Source organism: Rhinopithecus bieti, unplaced genomic scaffold, assembly GCF_001698545.2.
Source record: "Rhinopithecus bieti isolate Rb0 unplaced genomic scaffold, ASM169854v2 scaffold_27306, whole genome shotgun sequence".
NCBI lineage: Eukaryota > Metazoa > Chordata > Mammalia > Primates > Cercopithecidae > Rhinopithecus > Rhinopithecus bieti.
This window is the reverse complement of record NW_016812395.1, coordinates 43920-67257: the sequence shown is the minus strand read 5'-3', so window position 1 is coordinate 67257 and position 23338 is coordinate 43920. Positions and strand designations below refer to the sequence as shown.

Here is a 23338-nt window from a genome sequence, read left to right as displayed (position 1 = left end):
AGTTTTAGTAGAAATCATGCTTTTCTTTTGCTGCCCAAATTTTCCTAGTCTGGGTTGAACTGGATTTTACTATGAGTGAAGAAAACTAAACTAGTAGAACATTTGAGAATAAAGAACTGTGTTTCTCCATGTTTGGCTATAAGAATTTCTGGTGCTGTCAAGTGGTTAAATACCATTTGTAATTCAACACTCATAAGAGATGCCAAAAGACTGTAAGATAATCCATGCTTGCATGTGCTTAGTAATTTGTCCATTTCTTTAAAAAATTCTATTATCTATCTACCTATGATTAGAAAAAAAGTTATGTTTATTATAGAAAATGTAGAGAATATAAATGCTTCTAAAGGGAGACATATTTTTTTCTTACAATATCACCCATAAATAGCCATTGTTATTCTTTTGAAATTAAGTATTAACTGAAGTTTTTAAAGTATTGGTACACGTATACACAATCAGGTACCCGCAAAATGACAGCATGCTCTGTATGCTACTTTTTAGTAACATACCGTGCATATACTTGCAAGCCATGGGCTTTTCTTGTGCAAATCATTTCCATCAATGGTTCAGTATTTCCTTATCACATTCACCTTGAATTGTTTAACCAATTAATTAATTGAGATAATATGTACAAAGTACTTAGCATAATATATAAAGATTATTGTTTAAATTTTACTTGTATCATTTGTCAATCATGATAAGCAACTTCATTAGTTTTAAAGCAAATGAAGTTTAGCACTTCAAAAACAAGATTTTTTAAATTTTAACTACCTATTAAAATACAAGTATTCTTACCTGCCTTAAATATATTTTAATATGTAAAAATGCATATTTATATGTAATATGTTTAAATACTATGTTATATATATTCAGGAATACCTGGATGTACTTCTGTGGTGTTTATCTTAAGAGGCAAAGTGCAGTGCAGTGGGCTGGGTTCTCCCTAGTGAGTCTCTTCAAGGCAGTGTGAATTCATTAAATTAGATGCTTTAGCTTCTACCAATAGTTTACAAAGAGGTCTGAAAGAGTGAGCATGACACTCACTTTTTATTAATGTAGGAAGACTGGGCTAGAGGGCAGCAAAGAAGCACAGCAGTGTCTTCCCTCTGAACCTTATTATGGTCTGTTCCTCTCCCTTTATTCAACTCTGCCTAGGAGAAGACTGTCCTGGTTGCCCACCTCCTGACACTTTGAGGGCATTTAAAAGGAAGAAGACAGTCTGGAAAGGAATAAGGGAGTAGCTTTCAAAGCAATCATTAGGTCTCCCTAGGGCTCCCCCAGCCCCCGCCCCCCGCCGATTTAAACCTACGAATACTGGTCCACTGCTCAGAGACATTGCAACAGTTAGAGACTTCGAGGCCATCAACTTCAAAATTGGATAAATAGGAGCAAATCCTCAGTCGTAGACTTAGTTGCTAGATGAGCAGAATAGGAATCTGTGTCTTCTGACTCTTCTTAGTGTTTGTTGTGCTGTGTCTAGAACTCTAGATTCCAGATTCAAGCTTCTCTTTTACTACTTGCTAGCTAAGTGTATAACTTCACGTCCTCATCCATAAAATGGGGATAAGAGTACCTGTGCCATGGAACTGCAAAGAATGTTGAATAAAACTAGGTTTGTAAAGAACTTAGTGAAGTATCCAGTACATAGTAAGTGCCCAGTGATGTTGTATATGATGCTGTTGTCTTCTCATCTTATGTTTCATTGCTACTTTATTGTATCAAGAGCATATTTTACATTGTATAGCATACTCATTTTTTTTTGAAGATAGCATACTAATTCTTAAAAGTTTGTTTGAAATAAATAACTTTTCCTTTATGTCCTTATTCTGATGTATGAGTTCTATAAATAACTGTCATATTTTCTTACAATAGCTTCTTGGAATTTAAGTAGTATCCCATTTTTGAGGAAAAGGGAAAATATGAGAGGTAAATGCAAAAGAATTTTCTTTTGATTCTAGCTATACTTCATACTTGATAACATCAAGGGATTTTTCAAAAGACTTTGTAGCAGATTATTTAGTACACTTATTTTCTGTAGGAAATAGAACATCCCTCTTCTATAAACGTAATTCATTTTTAATAGGGAATATAATGTTCTCACCAGGGAAACATGTTCTCTAAAGATCATTTAACTAGAGGGGTTCCAAAATTTGGACCAAAATGCATGTCATGTTATTTTGTACAATTTTGATTAAGGAAAAAGCAATAATTCTCTTAAATATTAGAGTCAGCCTTCCGTGACAATGTTAGAAGGATAGAAAAACCTTGCTCAGAAAGATTGAGAGGCCACTGTGAATTACTCAAAATCCAAAAGCAACAATAATTCACCATGGCCTGAAAGTTCTATGTTGTTTCAGCAGAAGTGAACTCTCATTCGTAATATATGGAAGCATGAACTGCTTCTGTTTTTGTTTCAGACTCACCAGAATATGTATTCATTCCCTTTTTCTTTCTTTGGTCAGTTATCTTTCATTTTCAAGTGTAACTCTGACAAACACTGATAATTATGTGTTATTCAAAGGAAATGAATACAGCCCTATACACCAAAAACTATTTAATTAAGGATAAAGGATACATTAATTCTGTGACCTCGATCCCACATACATACAGATAACTTCATAGTGTATAACCTAATTTATAATTTTAAATATTAAACTCTCAAGTTTTCCGAGAGCAGAAAATCTTCATTTCTATCCCTGAATGCCTGCCTAGGTTATATTTGAGATCGCAGTGCCAGCCTCTCTACCTTAGGCCTAAATGTGGCCTATGGCTTTCTGAAGTGTTTGAACCCTTAGTTTTGCTCAAACTCTCTCCCACAGTGATTTCATAAGCTGCAGTTAAGTCCTGCTATATCTACCTTCAGACTGTGTTTAATATGCCCTTGAAGTGCTGCTGACATTTATTTTATGATTAACTCATCTTTTGGGAAACACGTTTGTATCTTGGGCATCAAGGGCTATCTATCACAATTTATTGCATTGTATTCATTTCTTTTTGTTCCCGGCTGCAATATTATACTCGTATTGTTATGATGTTCCCTCGCATCTTGAGCTCTGTGCTTTTCATTGTTGCTATCTGATTTCTGGCTTTCTTCTGTGGAGTATGTTATTTATGAGTGCCAAATTGGACATCCCTGACTGGTTTGCCGTGACAGCTTACTCAAGTTTTCCATCTCTTCGTAATCTTTTTTTTTTTTTTTTTTGATGTAGATTCATTGGAATGATTTCTTCTCTTATTCACATTTGTCTTCTGATGTATTATTCTTTTAAACATTCATTGTGTAAATACTAAAGTGAATTATTTTCTTAAAATATTTTGATACCGTGTTTGACAGATCTGTTCTTTATAACTAGCTCTTCCCTGTTCTTTGATAAAGCTCCCAGTAGGTAGAAATGTATTAACTCTGTATTTCTGTTATATTAATTTTTATAAAGAATTTTATAGGTCCCTCTTTTTTTCTTTGTAACAGTAAACTAAAGAGAAAAGTTTCTGTTTTACTAAGCACCTATGTAGCTCATAGCACAGCACAGGGCAACTTACCAAGATTATTTCTTTTTCATTGCCACAGATACCCTGCAAAATAACTTTTAACAATCTTATCTTTCTGTGAAATTTTCTGTGTCAGAGTAGTTAAGGAGCTTATCCAAGTTATCCGGCTACAAACTGACTACATGAAGATTCAAGGGTAGATTTAAGCAGGTGTGGTGGCTCACACCTGTCATCCCAGCACTTTGGGAGGCTGAGGCTGGAGGATCACTTGAGTCCAGTAGTTTAAGAGGAGCTTGAGCAATGTAGGAGACCCTGTGTTTATGAAAAAAATAAGGTAAAATAACCAAGCATGGTGTCACCTTGTGCCTGTAGTCCCAGTCATTTGGGAGGCTGAGATGGGAGGATCACTGGGACAGAGAGATTGAGGCTGCAGTGAGCAGTGATCAAACCACTACACCCCAATGTTCCTTTTTCAGGCTTTACTATGTAACGACTGTGTTCAGTTTAGAAACTCTGTATTGCATGAGGTTGGGGACCACGTTAGTCTCCAAGGATTTCTAGCCCAACATCTTTCACACTGTAGATCCTCAATATGTATTTATAGAGAAGTGTGAAGGTGTACATGATGATTATTTCAGCCAGTTTTGATTCTTGCACTTCATTTTACCTTATTTTCTAATCAATTTAGGACAGTGAAAATTCCAGATTCAGCTGATGGACTTGGCTTCCAGATCCGAGGATATGGCCCTTCCGTTGTGCATGCTGTAGGAAGAGGTAGGAAATTCATCTTGCAGGGAAGCAGCTTTCCAGCAGGTTTGGGATGTGCCTGACAGAACAGGAATGTGTTTAAAACAGGCAGAATCATATTGTTATGGTTCTCAATTATATTTTCACTGTATTAACTCAATGGTAGCACATTCCAGAAACATTAAAAAAACTAAAAAATTCTAAGGCCTGTTTATCATTGTTAAAAATTTGATATAAGAATGATGCCTAAATCTCACTTTTCTGAATCCTTTAGTTTATCCAAAGAATATAATAAATTTAAGATTTTCTATTTGTATTTTTCTTGATTTCAAGTAATTGTTTTTCTTTGTCAGTAATCCAAAGTTGTGGGTTTTCAGGTTTAAAGCTGATCTGTGGACTTTATAACCTATTGCTATATACTTCCTTCAGGTACTTCTATAAACCGTGGTTAAAATTCATCATAAGATGCATTTTAAATTCAATAATTTTAGTGACTAAAAAGTTATGTTTATATTTATTCTTTTTTGTTTGATTATTGACATCTCTTGTTATCATATGTATTTTTTAAATTTTAAATTGACACTAGTAATAATTGAAGGAAATAACTCTCAGATCCCACATTGCTAAACATAGTAAATAACTTGAGTCTACAGCAAGAAGTGTCACTATTAGCATAAGAAATCATGTGTTTATCTAGCAAAAGACATACATGCTTTTTATTACTAAAGAATATAAAGTATCTCGATGTGATCACCCAAAACTTTGGCAAGAAGATTTTAAGAGGGCATTTTTATCAGAATCAAATTATCAAGAACATGTTAGCTAGACCTTTGTTATAACATTACTTTCATTATTGTATGTATGATTAAAAAAATCTAATTTCAGGAACCTGTTTTTTCTCTCAGACTTCTAAAACGTGCAGATGGATAGACAGTTGAAACCTTCTCAATAACTCATTAAATATTGTCAAACTGAAATGGGATATTGAGACACCAAATATCTTCTGCATTTTCACGAAGCCAAAAAGGAATAATTCTTGTTAATAGTGCTATAAAATAGCTGAAAGCCTGAGTGAATCAAGCTGTACCTCTTCGCTTATTACAATGTCATTTAAAGAGCAAGGTTCTATCTTTGGAGCTTAGTGATGGGGTTGGCCTACATCTGGTTTCTGTGCTTTTTGCTTCTGAAGAGTACAAGACAGAAATGCTCAAGTGCTTTCTCTTTCAGATGTGTATGAAATGAAAAGATATTTGGTTATTTTTTGGCACTGTAATTTTGCCACAAGAAAAAGAGATTTCTCATGTGGGTCACTGCAGTCACGCTTGCCAGCATCCCCAGGCTCCCCTGGCCCCCACCCTCAGCTGCATCCAAGCTACTGCACTTAAGCCTTGCATCAGCCTAACCACGTCCTCTCTCTTTCTCCCTTGTAGCTAGAAAAACCATCATGGTTATTGAATTAGCTTCTCCCAGTTCTTCTACTGGGCACATATTACTACTCAGCATTTTTTAAAATGTGTCCCTGATGAATTTTTTTTCACTCCTCAAAATTGCTTCCTATATCCCAAGATGAACTTGTTCCTACTTTACAGACAAATTCAGCTTTTCAGACATGAAGCCCTTGGAGTCTTCCATTTATAGCAAGGTTGAGACTCTTAGCCAAGGCAAGGACTTCACAGTCCGGCTCTATTCAACTCTCCAATCCTGTCTCTTCCAGCCACTCCCATTCTAAGCTCACACAAACAGAACAGCTTGGATGCTTGCAAGTGGCCAGGTGATTTCTGGAAGCAATGCCATTTTTCAGGCTGTTCTTTCTGCTGATAATTTTCCATTTTCCCCTAAGACTCAATTCAATGCAGAAAACCACTTAACATTTCTAGGAGTGAATTTTATGGGGACTAAGAAGAAATGCAAAGATAAATTCTTGAATGTAAATTATTTTCTTAGAGATGTTTAATAATTTCTTTATGAGGGACATTGGTCACAAAAGAAGTCTCTTCTAACATATTTATAAGTTTGTAATCATTTGTATTAGTTATTTGCATTGTATTCATTACACATGTTTATTAATGGTACTTTGTTAATATTGATTTGATGACACTATCAACAATAATTGGAAGGTTCTGAGAAACTGTAGCTCACTGGTTAGGATATGTTACTTCCATATTTGAATCTGTATCAATGCAAACAAAATGACTGGATGAGTGATGTTATCTCATTCATTCTGTTCTCTACTAATTCTCCTGTTTCTGACTTTTTGTATATATCTCAAACTCTTATTTTCTTGGAAAACCAGTCCAGTCATAGTTGCTCATTGACTTGATTTTCTCTGAAGGATTTTGTTTTATGTGCATGTTAAATTGTTGTCATTTTAAAAAACTTAAGTGAATACTATTTGAATATTTAGAAATATTGTAGAATAATGGAAGATAAGGAAGGCATATGTTTCTGGTCTTCTCATTTTGCCATTATATATGCATATTTAGAAAGACTGACTAGACATTTGGAAGGAAAAAGAACTGATTAGTATTATAAAGGTCACTTTGCAACATCCCTTCAAACTAATTCTTAGGGAGGTGAGAAATATTCTGTTGATCACAGTTTGAAAGTTAAGTTAAAAAGCAGAAAAGTGTTGAGAGGGCATTGCTCTCAGAACCAAGTTTATCAAGATTATACTAGGTAGACCTTGATCGTATTTTAAAATTGCTTCCATAATTGTGTGTATCATACAAATGAATCTTATTTCTGAAATTAGTTTTTGGTTATTTTCCCATTTGTATTTAAAGGGACTGTGGCTGCAGCAGCTGGCCTTCACCCTGGACAGTGCATTATCAAGGTGAATGGAATCAATGTAAGCAAAGAGACACATGCCAGTGTCATTGCACACGTTACAGCCTGCAGGAAGTACAGGCGGCCAATGAAGGTAAGTGGCCCTTCGGGTAATCTGGATCTGAGTGACTACTTGCATAAAGACATAAGGGGCGAGGTGGGATAGTGCCAGAGATGTTTGTGGTTTCCAATTTTAAGTTTAAAATTAAACGCAGCATTATAAATCTCATAATGATTGCTTTATCTGCATAATTAATTATAATTGATCGTGTTTAAATGGTTACATTTTATTATTACAGTACTGCCATCTGTTTAAAAAGTGATCTGGGGTACTTTCATTTTCATTGAGATACGAGTTTTATCAAATGAAATCCAAAGGTTTGAACTGTTTTCTTGGCCCTTGTGATTGCTTTAGAATACATAATGATCATTGTGTCTGTGTCTGTATGTATGAACCATAAATACTTATACTCTTTATTAGAAGACTTCTGTGAAAAAATAAAAATTATGGGTTTTATAAGGTCTGTGATTGATTCTGAGGTATATTTATTTAGGTAGCTGGATTTAGCTCTTAAAGGAAAATACCAAAATGTATTTAGGGAACTGTGTTTATCTCTTAAAGGAAAATACCAAAATGTACTTGGCGTTATCTAAAATTGTAAAACACTATCCTTTGATCTACAAGTGCCACAAAAAACTAAAATTAGAATCATAATTCATAAGCAAAGCTATTATCTTATGAAGAAAATGTGAGTATTGGCATATAAGAGAAAACTCCTGCAATTTAATCAGCTAGATGCAGGCAGAACTTTACAGGAGAAGCCTGTATTTTCCTGTCATGCATAATGAAGTATTCATTTCTGGATCTGAGGATGTGACTGTCTCCAAACCCGGAAGATGAATGGCCATTTTCTCATAAGCCATTGCTGATGGCCTGCAAAACACTGAATCCACATGAAAGTAGGTGATCAGTTTTACTTAATAAGAAGGTCAGATCTAGCATAGCAAATTGGAAGTTATACATGGGCTCATAGGTTACTCTGGTTGATAGTAGCTTGATAAATATTTGTTGAACTATATTATAGAATGAATGTTTAAAGTCTCCTCTGAAATGATCAAATCTTTTCTCTTCTACCAGAATGTTAACAAGCAGACAGATCAATTTGAATTTCATTTCTTTTTATTTTCCCTGCCTACCATCTTATAGAGGTGTTGATCAGTGAAATAATTAAAGAAAAGCAATAAATGGACAGAAAAATCCACTAACACGCTCTTCCAGATATCCATTGCCGCAAAATAGACCACTCCAAAACTTAGTGGCTTAAAACAATGATAATGGACTATTTGTCTTGATTCTATGGGGCAGCTGTGGGGTGGTTCCTATGAGGTTACTGACGTGGCTGCATTCTGCTGGGACCCGAGTGGGCACCTTTGCTTCCCCTGTCTGAGGCCTCGGTTTCCATGGGGCAGGTCACCCTCCACCTCTCTTTCCAGTCTCTAGCAGGTTTTTTTTTTTCTGCATGGTGTCTGAATTTTAAGAGGGAACATTACAAGTGATAAACCTGCTTAGACTGTGCTTGCTAGTATCCCTTTGGACAAGTCAAATCGTGTGGCCAAGCCCAGGGTCAATGTGGGAAACTAAGCAATGTGGCTCGTTGGTGGCCACAACAGGGCACCAAGATGTAATGGAATGATCAAATATTAATTAGCATTTTAGTGATTTGTAGCAATATAGTAATTAGGCACACTTGAGAAGCTAATACAAAACAAATAGATAATACATATTGTATCATACTTCAGTAATGCAGTTTAATTTGATTTAACATCTTATCTAGAAAATCTATAAACCTTAAAGTAATGCAACTCTTGAAGCATTTGTTTGAGAGTCAGCTCATCTCTCTCATTTCTCTAAATGAGACTGGAACTGCTGTTAAAATATAGGATAATTTTAAGGAAATTGCCCTTAAAATAGGATGATTTTTTTTATTTGGAAGGATTAAAAGATAGTTGACCAATGAGATGAATGATGTCCTTCCAATTTTCATTTTTGTTTGATTCTATAATAGCAGTAAATGTATTAGAATATATCTGACTATTAGGAGAACATGTAAATGATTTGTACCATTATAGATAATTGATTCATCAGACAACTGTCCATCTCACAATTGTTTTATTTTGCTGTCTTGTTAATAAGAGATGGGGTCTCACTACGTTGCTCAGGTTGGTCTTGAACTTCTGGGCTCAAGCAATCCTCCCATCTCAGCCTCCCAAAGTGCTGAGATTACAAGTATGAGTCACCATGCCCAGCCACATTTGATTATTTTAAAATGTGATTTATAACTTAATTAAGATATACTTGAAACATTTAAGTAAGACATTTGGGAATATATCCTATTTAAAAACATACATCTTTGGAACATATCTTGGAAGATAAAACTTGAAGCTTTAAAAAGTCAGTTTGTTAGGCCAGGTGTGGTGGCTCCCGCCTGTAATCCCAGCACTTTGGGAGGCCAAGGCAGGTGGATCACCTGAGGTCAGGAGTTTGAGATCAGCCTGACCAACATGGAGAAATCCTGTCTCTACTAAAAATACAAAATTAGCCAGGCGTGGTGGTGCATGCCTGTGGTCCCAGCTCCTTGGTTGGCTGAGGCAGGAGAATTGCTTGAACTAGGGAGGCCGAGGTTGTGGTGAGTCGAGATTGTACCATTGCACTCCAGCCTGGGCAATAAGAGGGAAGCTCCATCTAAGAAAAAAAGAAAAGAAAAGAAAAGAAAAAAGAAAAGAGAATAAAATAGAAGAGAAGAGAAGAGAAGAAAGGAAAGAAGAACGAAAGAATGTTTGTTAAACAATATAATTGTCCTTGAGTTTTTATTAGTTTCTGATGTTAATTGTATCTCTCTTTCAAATTTTACTATTTTTAAAGAAGCTAGAGGAATAAATAAGGTCAAGTCTCCTTTTGAAGCAGGTTTGTGAAATGGGCATGCATTTTCGGAAGCACTACTACCTCTGAGATTTCTTTCCCTCCTCATTTCCAGCAAGATTCCATCCAATGGGTTTATAATAGCATTGAGAGTGCTCAAGAAGACCTTCAAAATCTCACTCCAAGCCCCTGGAGATGAAGCAGGGGATGCTTTTGACTGTAAAGTAGAAGGTAGGTTTCCTCTTTTCCTCTTCATATGCTTATGGTGTTCTTTTCCACTGTGCCTGTGCCTACTCCCAAATATTGAAGGTCCTGTACGTGTTGAAGCCACATTCTTAAGTCATTATCACCAAACAGTTGTCTGTCAAATGCATAAGTAATAATAGCTAGTAGCTGGCAAATTCTATTTGTTAGGCACTTTATGAAGTGTTGTTATGGACTACCTCACTTAGTCATCAAAAAAGAACATCTCATAAAATGGAAATGAGTATCATCATTCTTTTTTGAGGGGAGAAAACACTAAAGCCTATATAGGTTAAGGGACTTGCTCAAACTAGTTAAGTAGTAGAGTGAGGATTCAAACCCAGGTTATTACGTGTTTCGTTGTTTCGGAGTTTCAGTGTTGTTTAGACCTGACCTCCAGTGTGCCTCACAGAGCAGCAGTGTCAACATTGCCTGGGAGCTAGACTGAAATGCAGAATCTCAGTTGTACCCCAGATCTACTGAATCAGAATCCTCATTTTAACTAGATTTGATTTGTGTGCATATTAAAATTTGAGAAGCCCTGATCTAGAAGATTCTTTTTTTACTTTTACTGTATTCTAACATTGACAATAAGGAAAGGAGCAAACTAGTAGTGTGAAAATGAGAGAGAAAAAGAGACGGAGAGAGAGAGTGATCTTTTGATAAGGACGGTTATCAGTTCTGTTTCCTCAATGGAGTAAACCAGCAAATGGCTCTATTCAGTGGCTTCTTTACCAAGGGTGACTGAGGCAATTACATTTATGTCTGCAATTGACAAATACCTTAAATTATTGTTTCAAAACTTTTTCACAGAAGCCCATGAATCACCTCTTATATTTTCTTGGTGTCTTTCCACTCATTATTGGTGGATGTCTCTGGTATTTTTTATTACACTTTTAGGTTCCTCCCAATCAGCACAGCTGGAGAAGAATTACCTGTTCTGAGGTGTTTTCATTCACAACCCTTCTGACACCCTATGTGTGTGGGGTTTTCCCCATACCAACCAGTTCCCCAAATCTCCTAACACCAACTGGGTGTCCTGCAATTCATCTCAGTTGTAAAGCCAGGCATTAGCACAGACACACAGGTTAGGGGATCAGTCCCACAAGGTTGCCCCCATTTCAGGTGCCTGTTACATGTCCCAGGCTTTCACCTGTATTTCTGACCAATTGGCTATATATTCAGGGGGTTGCCACATCCCTTCCTCGGGTTCAGTTATTTGCTAGAACAGCTCAGGGAACCCAGAAACTTACAAACACTGGTTTATTATAAAGGATAAGAAATGAAAAACCTGATGAAGAGATAAATAAGATGATGTCTGGAAGAGTGCTGAGCACCGAGCTCTGTGGTGGGAAGCTCTGTGAGGGGTTGGAGTGAGCCACCCTCCAGACATGCGGGTAAATTCATTCACTCAGAAGCTCTCCGATCCCTGTCCTTTAGGGATTTTTATGGAGGTTCCGTTCCTTAGACATGATTGATTAAATCATTAGCCATTGGTGACTGAACTTGAACTCTAACCTCTCTCCCCTCCCCGGAGGTTCAGGGGTGGGGCTGAAAGCTCCAGCCCCCTAATCGCATGATTGGTTACCCTGACAACCAGCCCCCATCCTGAGGCTAGCTGTGGGCTGACCAAGTGCCACCTCATTCACATAAACTCAGTTATGTTCTAAAGGGGCTTGTTATAAATAACAAAGACATTCCTGTCACCTCTATCACTCAGTAAAATCACAAGGATTTAAAAGCTTTATTTTAGGAATGAGGCCAAATACCTAGATACATATATTTCTTTCTTTCTTTTCTTTTCTTTCCTTTAATTTTCTTTTCTTCTTCTTTTTTTTTTTTTTTTTTTTTTTTTTTTTTTTTCCGGAGTCTGTCTTTGTCACCCAGGCTGGACTGCAGTAGTGCAGCGGTGTGATTATAGTTGACTGCAGCCTCTAATTTCTGGGCTAAAGGGATCCGCCATCAGTTCCCTACCCCATCCAGTAGCTGGGACTACCTGCGCATGCCACCATGCCTGGCTAATGTTTTTGATTTTTGATAGAGACAAGGTCTTGCCGTGTTGCCCAGGCTGGTCTCAAACTCCTGAGCTTAAATGAGCCTCCCATTTGGCCTCCCTGACTGTTGGGATTACAGGCATGAGCCATGGCGCCCAGCATATGTTTCTTATTGTATATTCCCTATACACACTGATCATATGGGGGGTACTTAGGAAAAGCTATTTTCTCTGCACTCCTGGAAGGCCACTTGTTGGATGCTACCCAAGTCATGGGTGGTATCAGAAACATCTCAAATCATTGGAGCAATAAGGTTGTTATGGTAATATATAATATTTATCTAAAATAGGACAAATCTCAGGACCTTATTCTGAGGTTTATATTCCTAATTTGGAATAAATCAACCTTGGTGCCACGTTGAAAGGTAGATTGATTGCTGTAATGCTCTGGAAATTGATTTGTAGCTATTCTAGGACTTAGTTACTTTAAGATAAATCAATATTCTACTTTACTTATTTAATATTTACTGTTTATGCTATTTTCGGGCTTTGTCATTCTAAGTAAAGTAATATTCTAGTTTTGTTTATTTAATTATTATTAGGTTTCCCAGGAGTTTCTTACTTGAGATTTTAGGTATTTTTCACCAGCTGATGTACCTTATGTAGGCTAAAAAACTATAGGCAGACATTTTAGATGGAAATTTTATTATAGTGAACAATGAGAAATTTTCTCAATGAGCCCTCTCTGTAAGATGCTGTTTGGGAAACTGCAGGCACCCTGCCTGCCAAAATAAAATGATTCTTGCATCTCCTTTCTGCTTCTTCAATATGGCCTTCTTTATGGATTTTTTTCCTGCTTTGAGAAAATGTTCATACAACATTCAAGGCAGTTTTAGAAATCCTGACTTTAAGAAGTCATACATGTCTTTAATAAAAAAAATTTATGTATAGTATTTATATTGGTATAAATAGGTAGACATATGGTCCACAGATTGAAGTAGATATACAAAGATAAGACTAGTCATGTTAGAGTGCTGAGGTGTGGATCACTCAAGCATATGCTTTTCTTGAAATGTTATTTTTTAAAATGTTAACAAGAATAGATGCTTCATTTAACACATCAGATTTAACCATCCCTTAAAGAACTCTTTAAAAATTATTTAAAGAGACACAAAATTATCTGAGGAGATTAACAAACTCTTCATGAATTTGCTGAATTACAATTGTCTTTATTCCAGAGGTTATTGACAAATTCAACACTATGGCCATCATTGACGGGAAGAAGGAGCATGTGAGTCTGACAGTGGACAATGTCCACCTGGAGTATGGTGTCGTATATGAGTATGACAGCACAGCTGGCATCAAGTGCAATGTGGTGGAAAAGATGATTGAGCCTAAAGGTTTCTTCAGCTTAACTGCCAAGGTAGGAGTGATGCTGAAGAAATAAGATTTTTTGTTCTAAATAAAGGAACTGAAATCCTCCCCTCCTTCACTTAAAAAAACAAAATAGCTATACATGTTGCAGCTGTCAGCTCATTCAAACTTCTTCTTCTTCTTCTTTTTTTTTTTTTTTTTCTTGAGACAGAGTGTCTCTCTGTCACCCAGGCTGGAGTGCAGTGGTATGAGCTCTGCTCACTGCAACATCCGCCTCCCGGGTTCAAGCGATTCTCATGCCTCAGCCTCCCAAGTAGGGTAGGTGGTATTACAGGGAACACCACCATGCCCAGCTAATTTTTTTATTTTTAGTAGAGACGTGGTTTCATCATGTTGCCCAGGCTGGTCTCAAATTCCTGACCTCAAGTGATCCAGCCACTTTGGCGTTCCAAAGTTCTGGAATTACAGGCGTGAGCCACTGTGCCCAGCCTCATTCAATTTCTTATTTTTCTCCCCCTCCTCCACTATTTGGTATACATACAACTTCCTTTTATTGATCCTTTCAGAGCACAGTGTTAAGTTAGATGAAACCCTTGCTTAGGCAGGTGTTCATTGATATGGCAAGGACTTCAGCATTTATTAAGTTTGCTGTGTCTGTGAATTCATTATTGTGAATACAATTTAGATGGTTTTCATGACAGATGCTGCTTTTTTTTTAATGTACATAATCCTCTGAAGAGTATTCAAAGTCGTGAAATACATTATGAGAAATTTCAAATTTGGCAAGTGCCATGTTTATTTCATAAAATTTCGGGAACTGTAGAGATCAGTTTATGAATAGATCCTCTGATATTTATGTAATTCTCATTTGGAAAAGACATCACCTTTGCAAAGGTGCCTAGGCTGAAACAAGATGGAGACGAAGGAAGGGAGCCTTTATCCAAATGAATAAAATACATGGTAAAGAGGCAACTGCTGGCTTTTCATGGGAAATCCAGCAGACTCCTACTGTATCCTCCACAGGTGTTGGATTTAGTGTTTCATATGGCTCTATATTCTATAAGAATTCAGATATTACAAGTAAGAAAAATGAGATGTAACTTTCCTACCTTTATTTCTCTGTTTCTCTGTTTGAATTGTTGTTTAAAATATGAATAGTTGAGATAGATGTAGCATTTCTATCATGTATTTTAAAATTTTAGCAGGAGGAAATAATATAGACATCTAAATGAACTATTTTAAAATAATTATTTTGTCTTTGAGTTTTATATTCTGAAAGTTAACTTTTTAAAAATCTCATCATTCTGATGATATTGTACTTCTATATGTATCTACTGATATCTAAAATATGTATTTTTAAAATGCAGTCTCTTCCCGTCTACATTATAGTATTAATGGGATCCATGTAAAAGTTTGAAACCAGGATATTATAATTATTTTCTCATTTTCCAGCTATTTCAAGTTTGCAGAATTACATGGATTATTCTACACAGGACAACATATAAATTAGTATTGCAAATATCACTTGGATTTTACACATGAAGAAAAGTCAGTCAAGTAAGAAATGTAGCCAAGGTCACACTGCTAATGATAAAGTTAGCTCTAAGTTCTAGACTAGTGATTAAATAAAAACTCATACCCCATAGTCAGCATGAAAGGGAAGTGGAGGAGGTGAGGGAGCTCAAATAACCAGAACATATATACATTTCGTGTTTCACAGAATATCATAAAACATTGGTTATGGGTATAATCTATTCTTGCAATGTCTGATTAATCAGAAATGCTACGTATGTATATATTTATATATAATCACATAATTAATTCTCAGGTCATTGGAAATTCTTAGTGATTGATGGTACACCTTCCCCACCAACAAATGTTATTACAATTGATTCAAATAGTCAAAAGAGTTTACTAATTGAAAACATCACATAAATACTTTTATCTAATGCTTTTATCAGCAAGACCTCAGATGCTGCAAGTAACATTAATTTCTACCGTACTGAAATAACTTCATTTATTCATTTCTTCAGCAAGCAGTTGTCAAATATTTTCTTTCTGCATTTGCTAGACTCTAAGTGACAAGCATGATATTGGATTGCTTTATGTTTCTTGTTCTACCAAATTGAGAAAAAAAATGTTCTGAGTCACTCTAACTAAAATATAGAAGTGTCCCACATCAGAATGTACTGATGTATCCAGCAGGGAGTCGTTGAAGACCAGTTGCCTCACCAAGCAGGCTCCTATAGTTAGCAGAAGAAAAACCTGAAATTTCAGACAGACAGGTCAGATCACTTCACTGACAGTGCCTGACTGAAGGTAGAAATTCCCTGGCAGCTACCCAGAGAGCAAAATAGGAAAGTTGCCCTGTATTGTTAACTTACAAAAATTTGATGTGGCTACTTTTGAAATTTTTCTTCTTGTTTTGTTTTGTTTTTCTATGTGTGTGTCTGTATGTGTGTTTGTGTGTGTGGGTGTACATGTGTGTTTGTCATTGCAGATTCTTGAAGCCCTGGCTAAAAGTGATGAGCATTTTGTACAAAACTGCACCAGCCTAAATTCTCTAAATGAAGTGATTCCTACTGACCTTCAGAGTAAATTCAGTGCCCTTTGCAGTGAAAGAATTGAACACATATGTCAGAGAATATCCAGTTATAAAAAGGTAAGGGTTCTATTGATTTTACACATAATTATTGTTGAGATTATTATTTAAATGTCAAATTTAAATCAATTCTTGAAATTTTCTTTACATATTTGTTAGGTACCATTTTACTGAAATGATAACATTATATAACATTTTAGAGTTTTTAAAATGCCTTAACATCCATTACCTCATTTGATCTTTGCAAACTTGTAAGTTATGTTACTGTCCCGCATCTTCAAAATATAGTAACTGAGGCCTAAAGAATTAAATTATTTTCTAGTAAAAGATAGAGCTGGCCATTGAATGCAGACCACCTAATTCTGAAGTCAAAATTTAAAATTATACTATAGTTCTTCTTTCCTTTTCTCCCAACTAAGAGAATGAAAACCCTCAATCAGAAAGTGCATGGACTGTGGGCTTCTAAAAATTAAGTCATTCATTTGAGATACATTTATTAGGCACCCTCTATGTGCCAAGTACTGTTCTAGGTTCCAGGAATACAGCAGGGAAGGAGACAATTTCTCTCCTCTCATGGTGCTCACATTCAAGTGGGAGAGACAGCAAAGAAGTAAATAAATCCCTACAAAGTGGGGGGAATCAAATATTAAGAAGAATTATGAGGAAATCAAAATAGGGAAGTATGGTTTAAGTGCCAGGTTGATCCTTTGGCCCTGTGGCTACAGAAAGCCCCTTATGAGAAAGCGTGTATCTGCATGACAAGTAGAACTCTCCCTTTCAGTTGGAAAGAGAAGCCTCCAGGGAGAAGGAACAGCTGGTAACTGAGGCCCCAAAGCAGAAAGAAGGCCAGGGTCACCAGAGGTTGGTGGCCAGGCTTAAGGTCAGAGGCTTAGACAGGGCCAGTTGTGAAGAGCTGTGGCAGCTCCTGTACATTTTGGGACTTGGGAAGGAGTTTGGATTTTATTATTATATTAATGAAAACCAGTTGGAAGGTTTTAAGCAGGCAGATGACTTCATCTGATTTAGGCTTTTGAAAGATCATGCTTTTGTAGGAATGGATTGCAAGGGGGCAGAAATGGAGAAGTAGAGACCAGTAGGAAGCTGTTGCAGTGGCCCAGTTGAGTGATGCTGATGGCTTGGACTACATTGAAGATGAAGGAGACAAAATCATTAGATGAATTTGGGGACATATTTTAAAGGTAGAATTAATGGGAATTCATCTCCAAAACACATGCTAAAACAAGTTTAAAAATTATTTCTATTTATACCAATAAAAGACTAATTGATTAAATGATTTCCCTCCAAATGAAGTTGGTTGCTTAAAATTTGGTCAGCCATACTAGATAATATTCTTTATCTCAATGTATATGAATATGTGTTAAGTATATGTGTTTTATGTTCTTGATATGGTAATTAAAATAAGTCCATCTATGTCTATATTTGACTGCATGAGAATAGGGATGTATGTAAATTAATAACCAAGGGACTCACAACATTGGTTACCTAAACTGAATGGGTCAAGGGAAAAGAGATCATGATTTTTTCCTTTAAACAATTCCTGTAATGGTTGGGTTGTTGAGTTGAGTTTGCATTACATGTTGTATCTTTTTAAAAGTTATTCACGTGAAGAAAACTAATGTTCAGGGTCACTGCTTACCTGCTACTTTTGTTAATCTGCTTTTCATGGCTGCTGGTTCAGTTCACCTATTTGAGTTTGGGGAAGATTCCATGGAATGTACCTTGTTGGAGTTGAAGGACAGAAGATACTTTTCTTACTTCTCATTTCTCTATGAAATGTAACAGTGCTTTGAAGTAAAATTGAAGTAAAAGGTCTAAACAAATGCAAAAAACTGCTGCACAAATGCAAATCAGTATTCTCCTTTTGAAGAAATTTTGAAAAAGAGTGTTGTTCTACTTTAGAAATGGATTTGTACAAGAAGGTGTGATACAGGTTCAGGCAGAGTCTGGGTGTCAAACTGGTCACCATGGCTGGGACATTTCTCTTTTGCTTTCTTCCTGCTTTCCTCTCTTCATTCTTTCATGCAATAAAAAAGTGGAAGTAGCTTACAGAAGTGTACATGGAAAATGGTAAACTATATAAACAAACATAATCTTAGGATCAGGGTATATTAGTTAGCAAATTGATGCAGCAGATTAAGAATAAGGACCAAGAGAACACAGGCTTAAACAAATGTTGGAGATCCTCAAAAACGTCACCCTGGAAGGTGAGAAGTGTGTTCCATTTACTCATGAGTAACTAAGATCCTAGAAGCTTTTAAGGCACAGATGGACAGGCTAATGAGCAGTGATGTTAGATGATAAAAATAATGTCACCAAATTGCAGAAAGCTCTTTTATGTACATTATTGTTACTTGAGTATCAAAACAGTCATGTGTATGGACTCTTCTCTCATACTGCCTCTTTTTTTTCGGGAGATTAAGAATTTGCTTAAGGTCACGTAGGTGGCAACTAACAGACTAGGTTCCTATGGAATGAGTCTCACTTGTGTTTATGTTTAATTTAGAAATAAAAAAGAGACATGTAGTCACCTAGGGCCTATATGCTTTAAAGGTTATCCTTGTCATCATCCCATTTGGCCATAAACATATTTAAAATAACTGGTTTTCTCATTAGATAGAGAATCAAGGTTAGCAAGAAAATATTGCAAGGATCTTTTCAATTTGAATAAGATTTAGGTGCCTAAGATCGTAGCCCTAATAGGTCATGTAAGATTAGCTCCATTTATGTATCAAATGCATGTCAACAGAACCCATAGCATTTGCGAATATAGATTTTTAATTTTCACACATATACTTTAAAACTATTATTAGAAACATATTTTCCTTCCTGATGAAGGCTTCAGCACTCTTCTTTTTGTGAAATAAAATGTATCCATAGAAACTAAAATCTCAAAGATGCTGGCTTTACCTTATTTTGACTCTGAAAGTTTTAGGTTTTAAAAATAGAAACCAGTTGATTGCTATAGCTTCTATAGTAAGGCTGCTGCAATTATAATAGATTTCATGGCTGGTTGTACAGGCCACAGATGTTTTTTGGCACGCGTGTGAAGCCTGGTCAGACCTTAGTGAAGACCTGAATGAATCCTAAGCGAGACTTTTTTCTCTGTGGAGCAGGATTTGAGGACAATTCAGATGTAAAATTATGCCCTGTAGGGAGGAATGCTTTCTCCCTAAATTGTCCTGGAAACACTTTTTAGCTTTACAGTCGTTCTTCTGCTTTAGAATAATTCCATAATTGGGCTTATTTTGGGTATTGGGGATACTTTCTAGATAGAAATATTTAATATACATTCAAGAGATAGTTCCTGTTTACACAGAAATATTACATGCAGGAACTGGAAGTCTTCCTTTGAATGTCTGAAGTCCCTCCTTACTTATTCATGCCATGTAACCCTCACACTGATATATGGACTGGGAAGATTGCGAGAAAAAGTCTTCCCCACGTCCCCTTCCCTCAAAAGGGTACAATACGAAACTTTCATAACCCCATGCCAAAAGGTTTTGTGCTTAATTGAAATAGGAAGCTATCTGCAAAATAATAGCTTACCATTGTATTATTTCTTTTAGTTAAGTGACTATAATTGGATTAAAATATACTGCTCTAGTCAATAATTCATGAATTAACTACCAATGCGTTAAAAACCTGAAGTTCTATCTCCAGAAATTGTTAATTCCTGTCAGTGTAGAAATATGCTTTATATCACCTACATTAAAAAGAAATAGCCCTCCCCTACTCCATACTGTTCCCTTTCTTTGATCTCTGTCCTGGAAAAGGCTGTCTATAACTGCTGTCTCACCTTCATTACCCTCAGCACACTCCAGTGGGCCTCTACTCCCCTCCATGTAACTGAAATGGCTGTATTTTGCCAAAGTCTATTGACTGTCCTGATAGCATTCCTTGTCTTAGTGGGATCTGATGCAGTTGACCGTAAACCTCTACTTGGCAGTTCTCTGTGACCCCACATATGCCTAGTTTTTGGCCTTTCTTGTGGGGACTCCTTTGTGGTATCCTAGCTGGTCCTCCTTTTCTTCCCTCCCCTTTCCTTCATAAAACTCCAGGGCTCAGGACTCTTGTCTTCTCTTTCTCTCTCTCCATTCTCAATCCCCTGGTGATCTCATTCAGGGTCCCGGCCCGTTTGACCTCTGCAACTGGGTTTAATCAATATCTCACGCTTCACATGTTCCAAATCAGCTCTTGACCCTTCCCTGCCCCACCCCAGTGCCCCTGCAGTTTGCCTTTTCTTTGCTGCCTTCTCTTTCTTGGGCTTATGCCCATCCTTCCCATTGCTCAGCCTAAAACCTTGAATACACTCTTCACTTCCCTTTCTCTCATACCATTCTTGTGGCTTTACCTTCAACCATGTAGCCTTTCCTCCCTACCTCTACTGCTGGTGGCCTTGGGTGAGCCACTGCCATCTCTCTTCTGTAAGTCGTCACCTCGTTGCTCCTGGCCAACTCACAGTTGTCCTGAGTGTCTATACCCTTCACTCATGGTCAAAGCCAAGTCCTTTCAATGGCCTTCAGCATCTGTGCCCTCCCTCCCTGCATTGCTTCTCCAATCCTGCCTCCTCTGCCTCCCTCTCACTGCTGCTCTGGTCACACTGGTTTTCTTGATGCTCCTTGGATATACCAGTCCTGTGGCTTTGCACTGGCTGTTCCCTCTGCTAGAAATGACCCCTTTCCAGATGCTCACATTTCTAACTTCCCCCTCCTTCCGGACTGCTTAAATGTCAGCTTCAGTAAGGCCCGTTCTGATCATCCTGGTTACAATTGGTAACCCATTCTTCAGTTCACCTCTGAAACTTCGAACCCTCTTATGCTGCTCAATTTTGTTTTCAGTTACATTTACTATCTATCAACATTACATAATTACTATATTTTGACTCTACTTACCGTATTTGCTGTTGACCTCTCCTCTCACTAGAATGTAACCTCCCGGAAGGCAGGAATCTTTGTTTTGTTTACTGATGTTCCCCGACATGCTGAGGACAGTGCCTGATGCACAAAGAGCCTTCCAGAAGTCATGGTTGGATAAATGAATAAAGGTGACAGTAAGTTTGGGCTTGTAGTATCCATAGTATATCTAAAGTCCTGTCCCTCCCAATGCACCTCTCTCCACACCCACCCTGTGCATTTCTTTATTGCAAAATTGCAGTTTTTATTTGGGGAAAATACTTTTTTTTTTTTTTTTTAACCTTTCCCTGGGAGTTTCTCCAAAGCAGATTAATGAGTTCAGTGTTTCCTTTGATGTTGCTAAAAAGATAGGCAGGTTGATGTTTACAGGGCCATTTGCACAATCAGCATGTTCTCATGCACGAACCACCGTCAATCCATGAACTGTACCTTCCTTATTTTAGGTTCGAGTTTCAGAAAGGTCTTACAGTTTCACAGCATGGCATGCTGTCTGGGAGCACAGTTTTGATCTTCACAGTGTAAGCAGCACATTTCCGGTACCTGTGACTATGGGGTTCCTCCTGCTGCCTCCTCCTGTCTTAGGAATATCCCAGGATGGAAGACAGCACTGCATTCCTGAGGACCTTCCTTCTCAAGAACTGATCTTAGCAGAGAGGGCCTCTGTCTGACTCTTACCCTTTGGAACAGTTCAGGCACCTTTAGACATAGTACACAGCCCTTCCTACATACGGGCAGGGGGCATTCTATATTCACATCATTTGTATTGAGCTACAAGTTGGAAAGCCAGTCCCCCTAGCAAGGGAATCTTCTGCCAGCTCTCCCCGATCATTCCATTAATACTTCGTGACATCACCCCGTTCACTTCCTTTTCAGCTTGTAACAAAATTTCTAATTATTTGGCCTTTACGTGTATTATATGATTGCATATATACAATCATGTGCTTCATAATATTTCAGTCAATGACAGATCATATATATATAAATGGTGGTCCCATAATATTATAATACTATATTTTGACTCTACTTTTTCTATGTTCAGATAGATGCACCTAATGGTGCATTTTTCAGAATGCATCCACATTGTTAAGCAATGCATTACTGTATTATATATATGGCACTTGGATTATATATATGGCACATTGCCATTACTTTTAATGGCAAAAACCGCAATCACTTTTGCTACAACCTAATAATTGCAATAAACAATTGCTGCATATAGCAATAGTATTGCATTGTTTTTTCTGTGTTGTCTACTAGACTGTGAACTCCAGGAGGGCAAGGGCTATATCTCCAGCATTGAGCACAGAGTCTGGAATAGATGCCTCTCTTCTTGCTTTTGAATGGATGGATAATTGTTTAAAATGGAAGAAGGCAAGAGAAGCATAACTTCCTATTATGGTGGATGCTGTTACCCAATAAAATTGATTTCTGTGCCTTTGTTTGTGCCATGGGTGCCTTGTGAGACTTTTATCCTGCAACAACAGTGGAAAAGAACTTTTGACTGAAAAAGGTTTTTGCATCTAGCCTTAAATTCTATGTCCCACATGAGCCTCTGAGTCACCGTTTCTTTATTAGTAAAGTGATGGGATAGGTCAGGAGTTCTCTAAATTCCTTTCTTTAAAAAAAGTTTAGGATAAATGTTCACTATCCATTATTATTAAATTTGCTCATCATTTTGTTAATAATTTCCTGCATTTCAATTCAGTTCCAATTAGACTTCTACTGTGCACTGGCACATGGCTGAGCTACACAGCTTCTGACACGTGATTTGAAGACATAGTTTAATACACACATTGTACATGTGTGTGTGTATATATCACATATATACATAATGTACACATATACATATAAGACAGTCCCTGTTCTAATGGTGAGCTTTATTTATGAAATGTGAATTTTGATATTCTTGAATTGAATCTAGAAAAGTTAGACAGTGGGGGTGGAGCAAGATGGCTGAATAGGAACAGCTCCAGTCTCCAACTCCCAGCGTGAGCGACACAGAAGACTGGTGATTTCTGCATTTTCAACTGAGGTACTGGGGTCATCTCACTAGGGAGTGCCAGACAATCGGTGCTGGTCAGCTGCTGCAGCCTGACCAGCCAGAGCTGAAGCAGGGCGAGGCATCGCCTCACCTGGGAAGTGCAAGGGGGAAGGGAATCCCTTTTCCTAGCCAGGGGAACTGAGACACACAACACCTGGAAAATCGGGTAACT

General features: G+C 37.2%; 1 protein-coding gene across 1 annotated transcript in view; it reads left to right on the top strand.

Moving 5' to 3' along the window:
- LOC108544915 (phosphatidylinositol 3,4,5-trisphosphate-dependent Rac exchanger 2 protein-like) overlaps window positions 1-23338 on the top strand; it is a 164636-nt gene that overhangs the window by 134823 nt on the left and 6475 nt on the right. Inside the window, 6 exon segments of the mRNA XM_017896328.1 lie at window positions 4175-4260; window positions 7017-7153; window positions 10095-10153; window positions 10155-10210; window positions 13454-13638; window positions 16090-16251. Of these exon segments, the coding sequence (XP_017751817.1) occupies window positions 4175-4260; window positions 7017-7153; window positions 10095-10153; window positions 10155-10210; window positions 13454-13638; window positions 16090-16251 (685 nt within the window).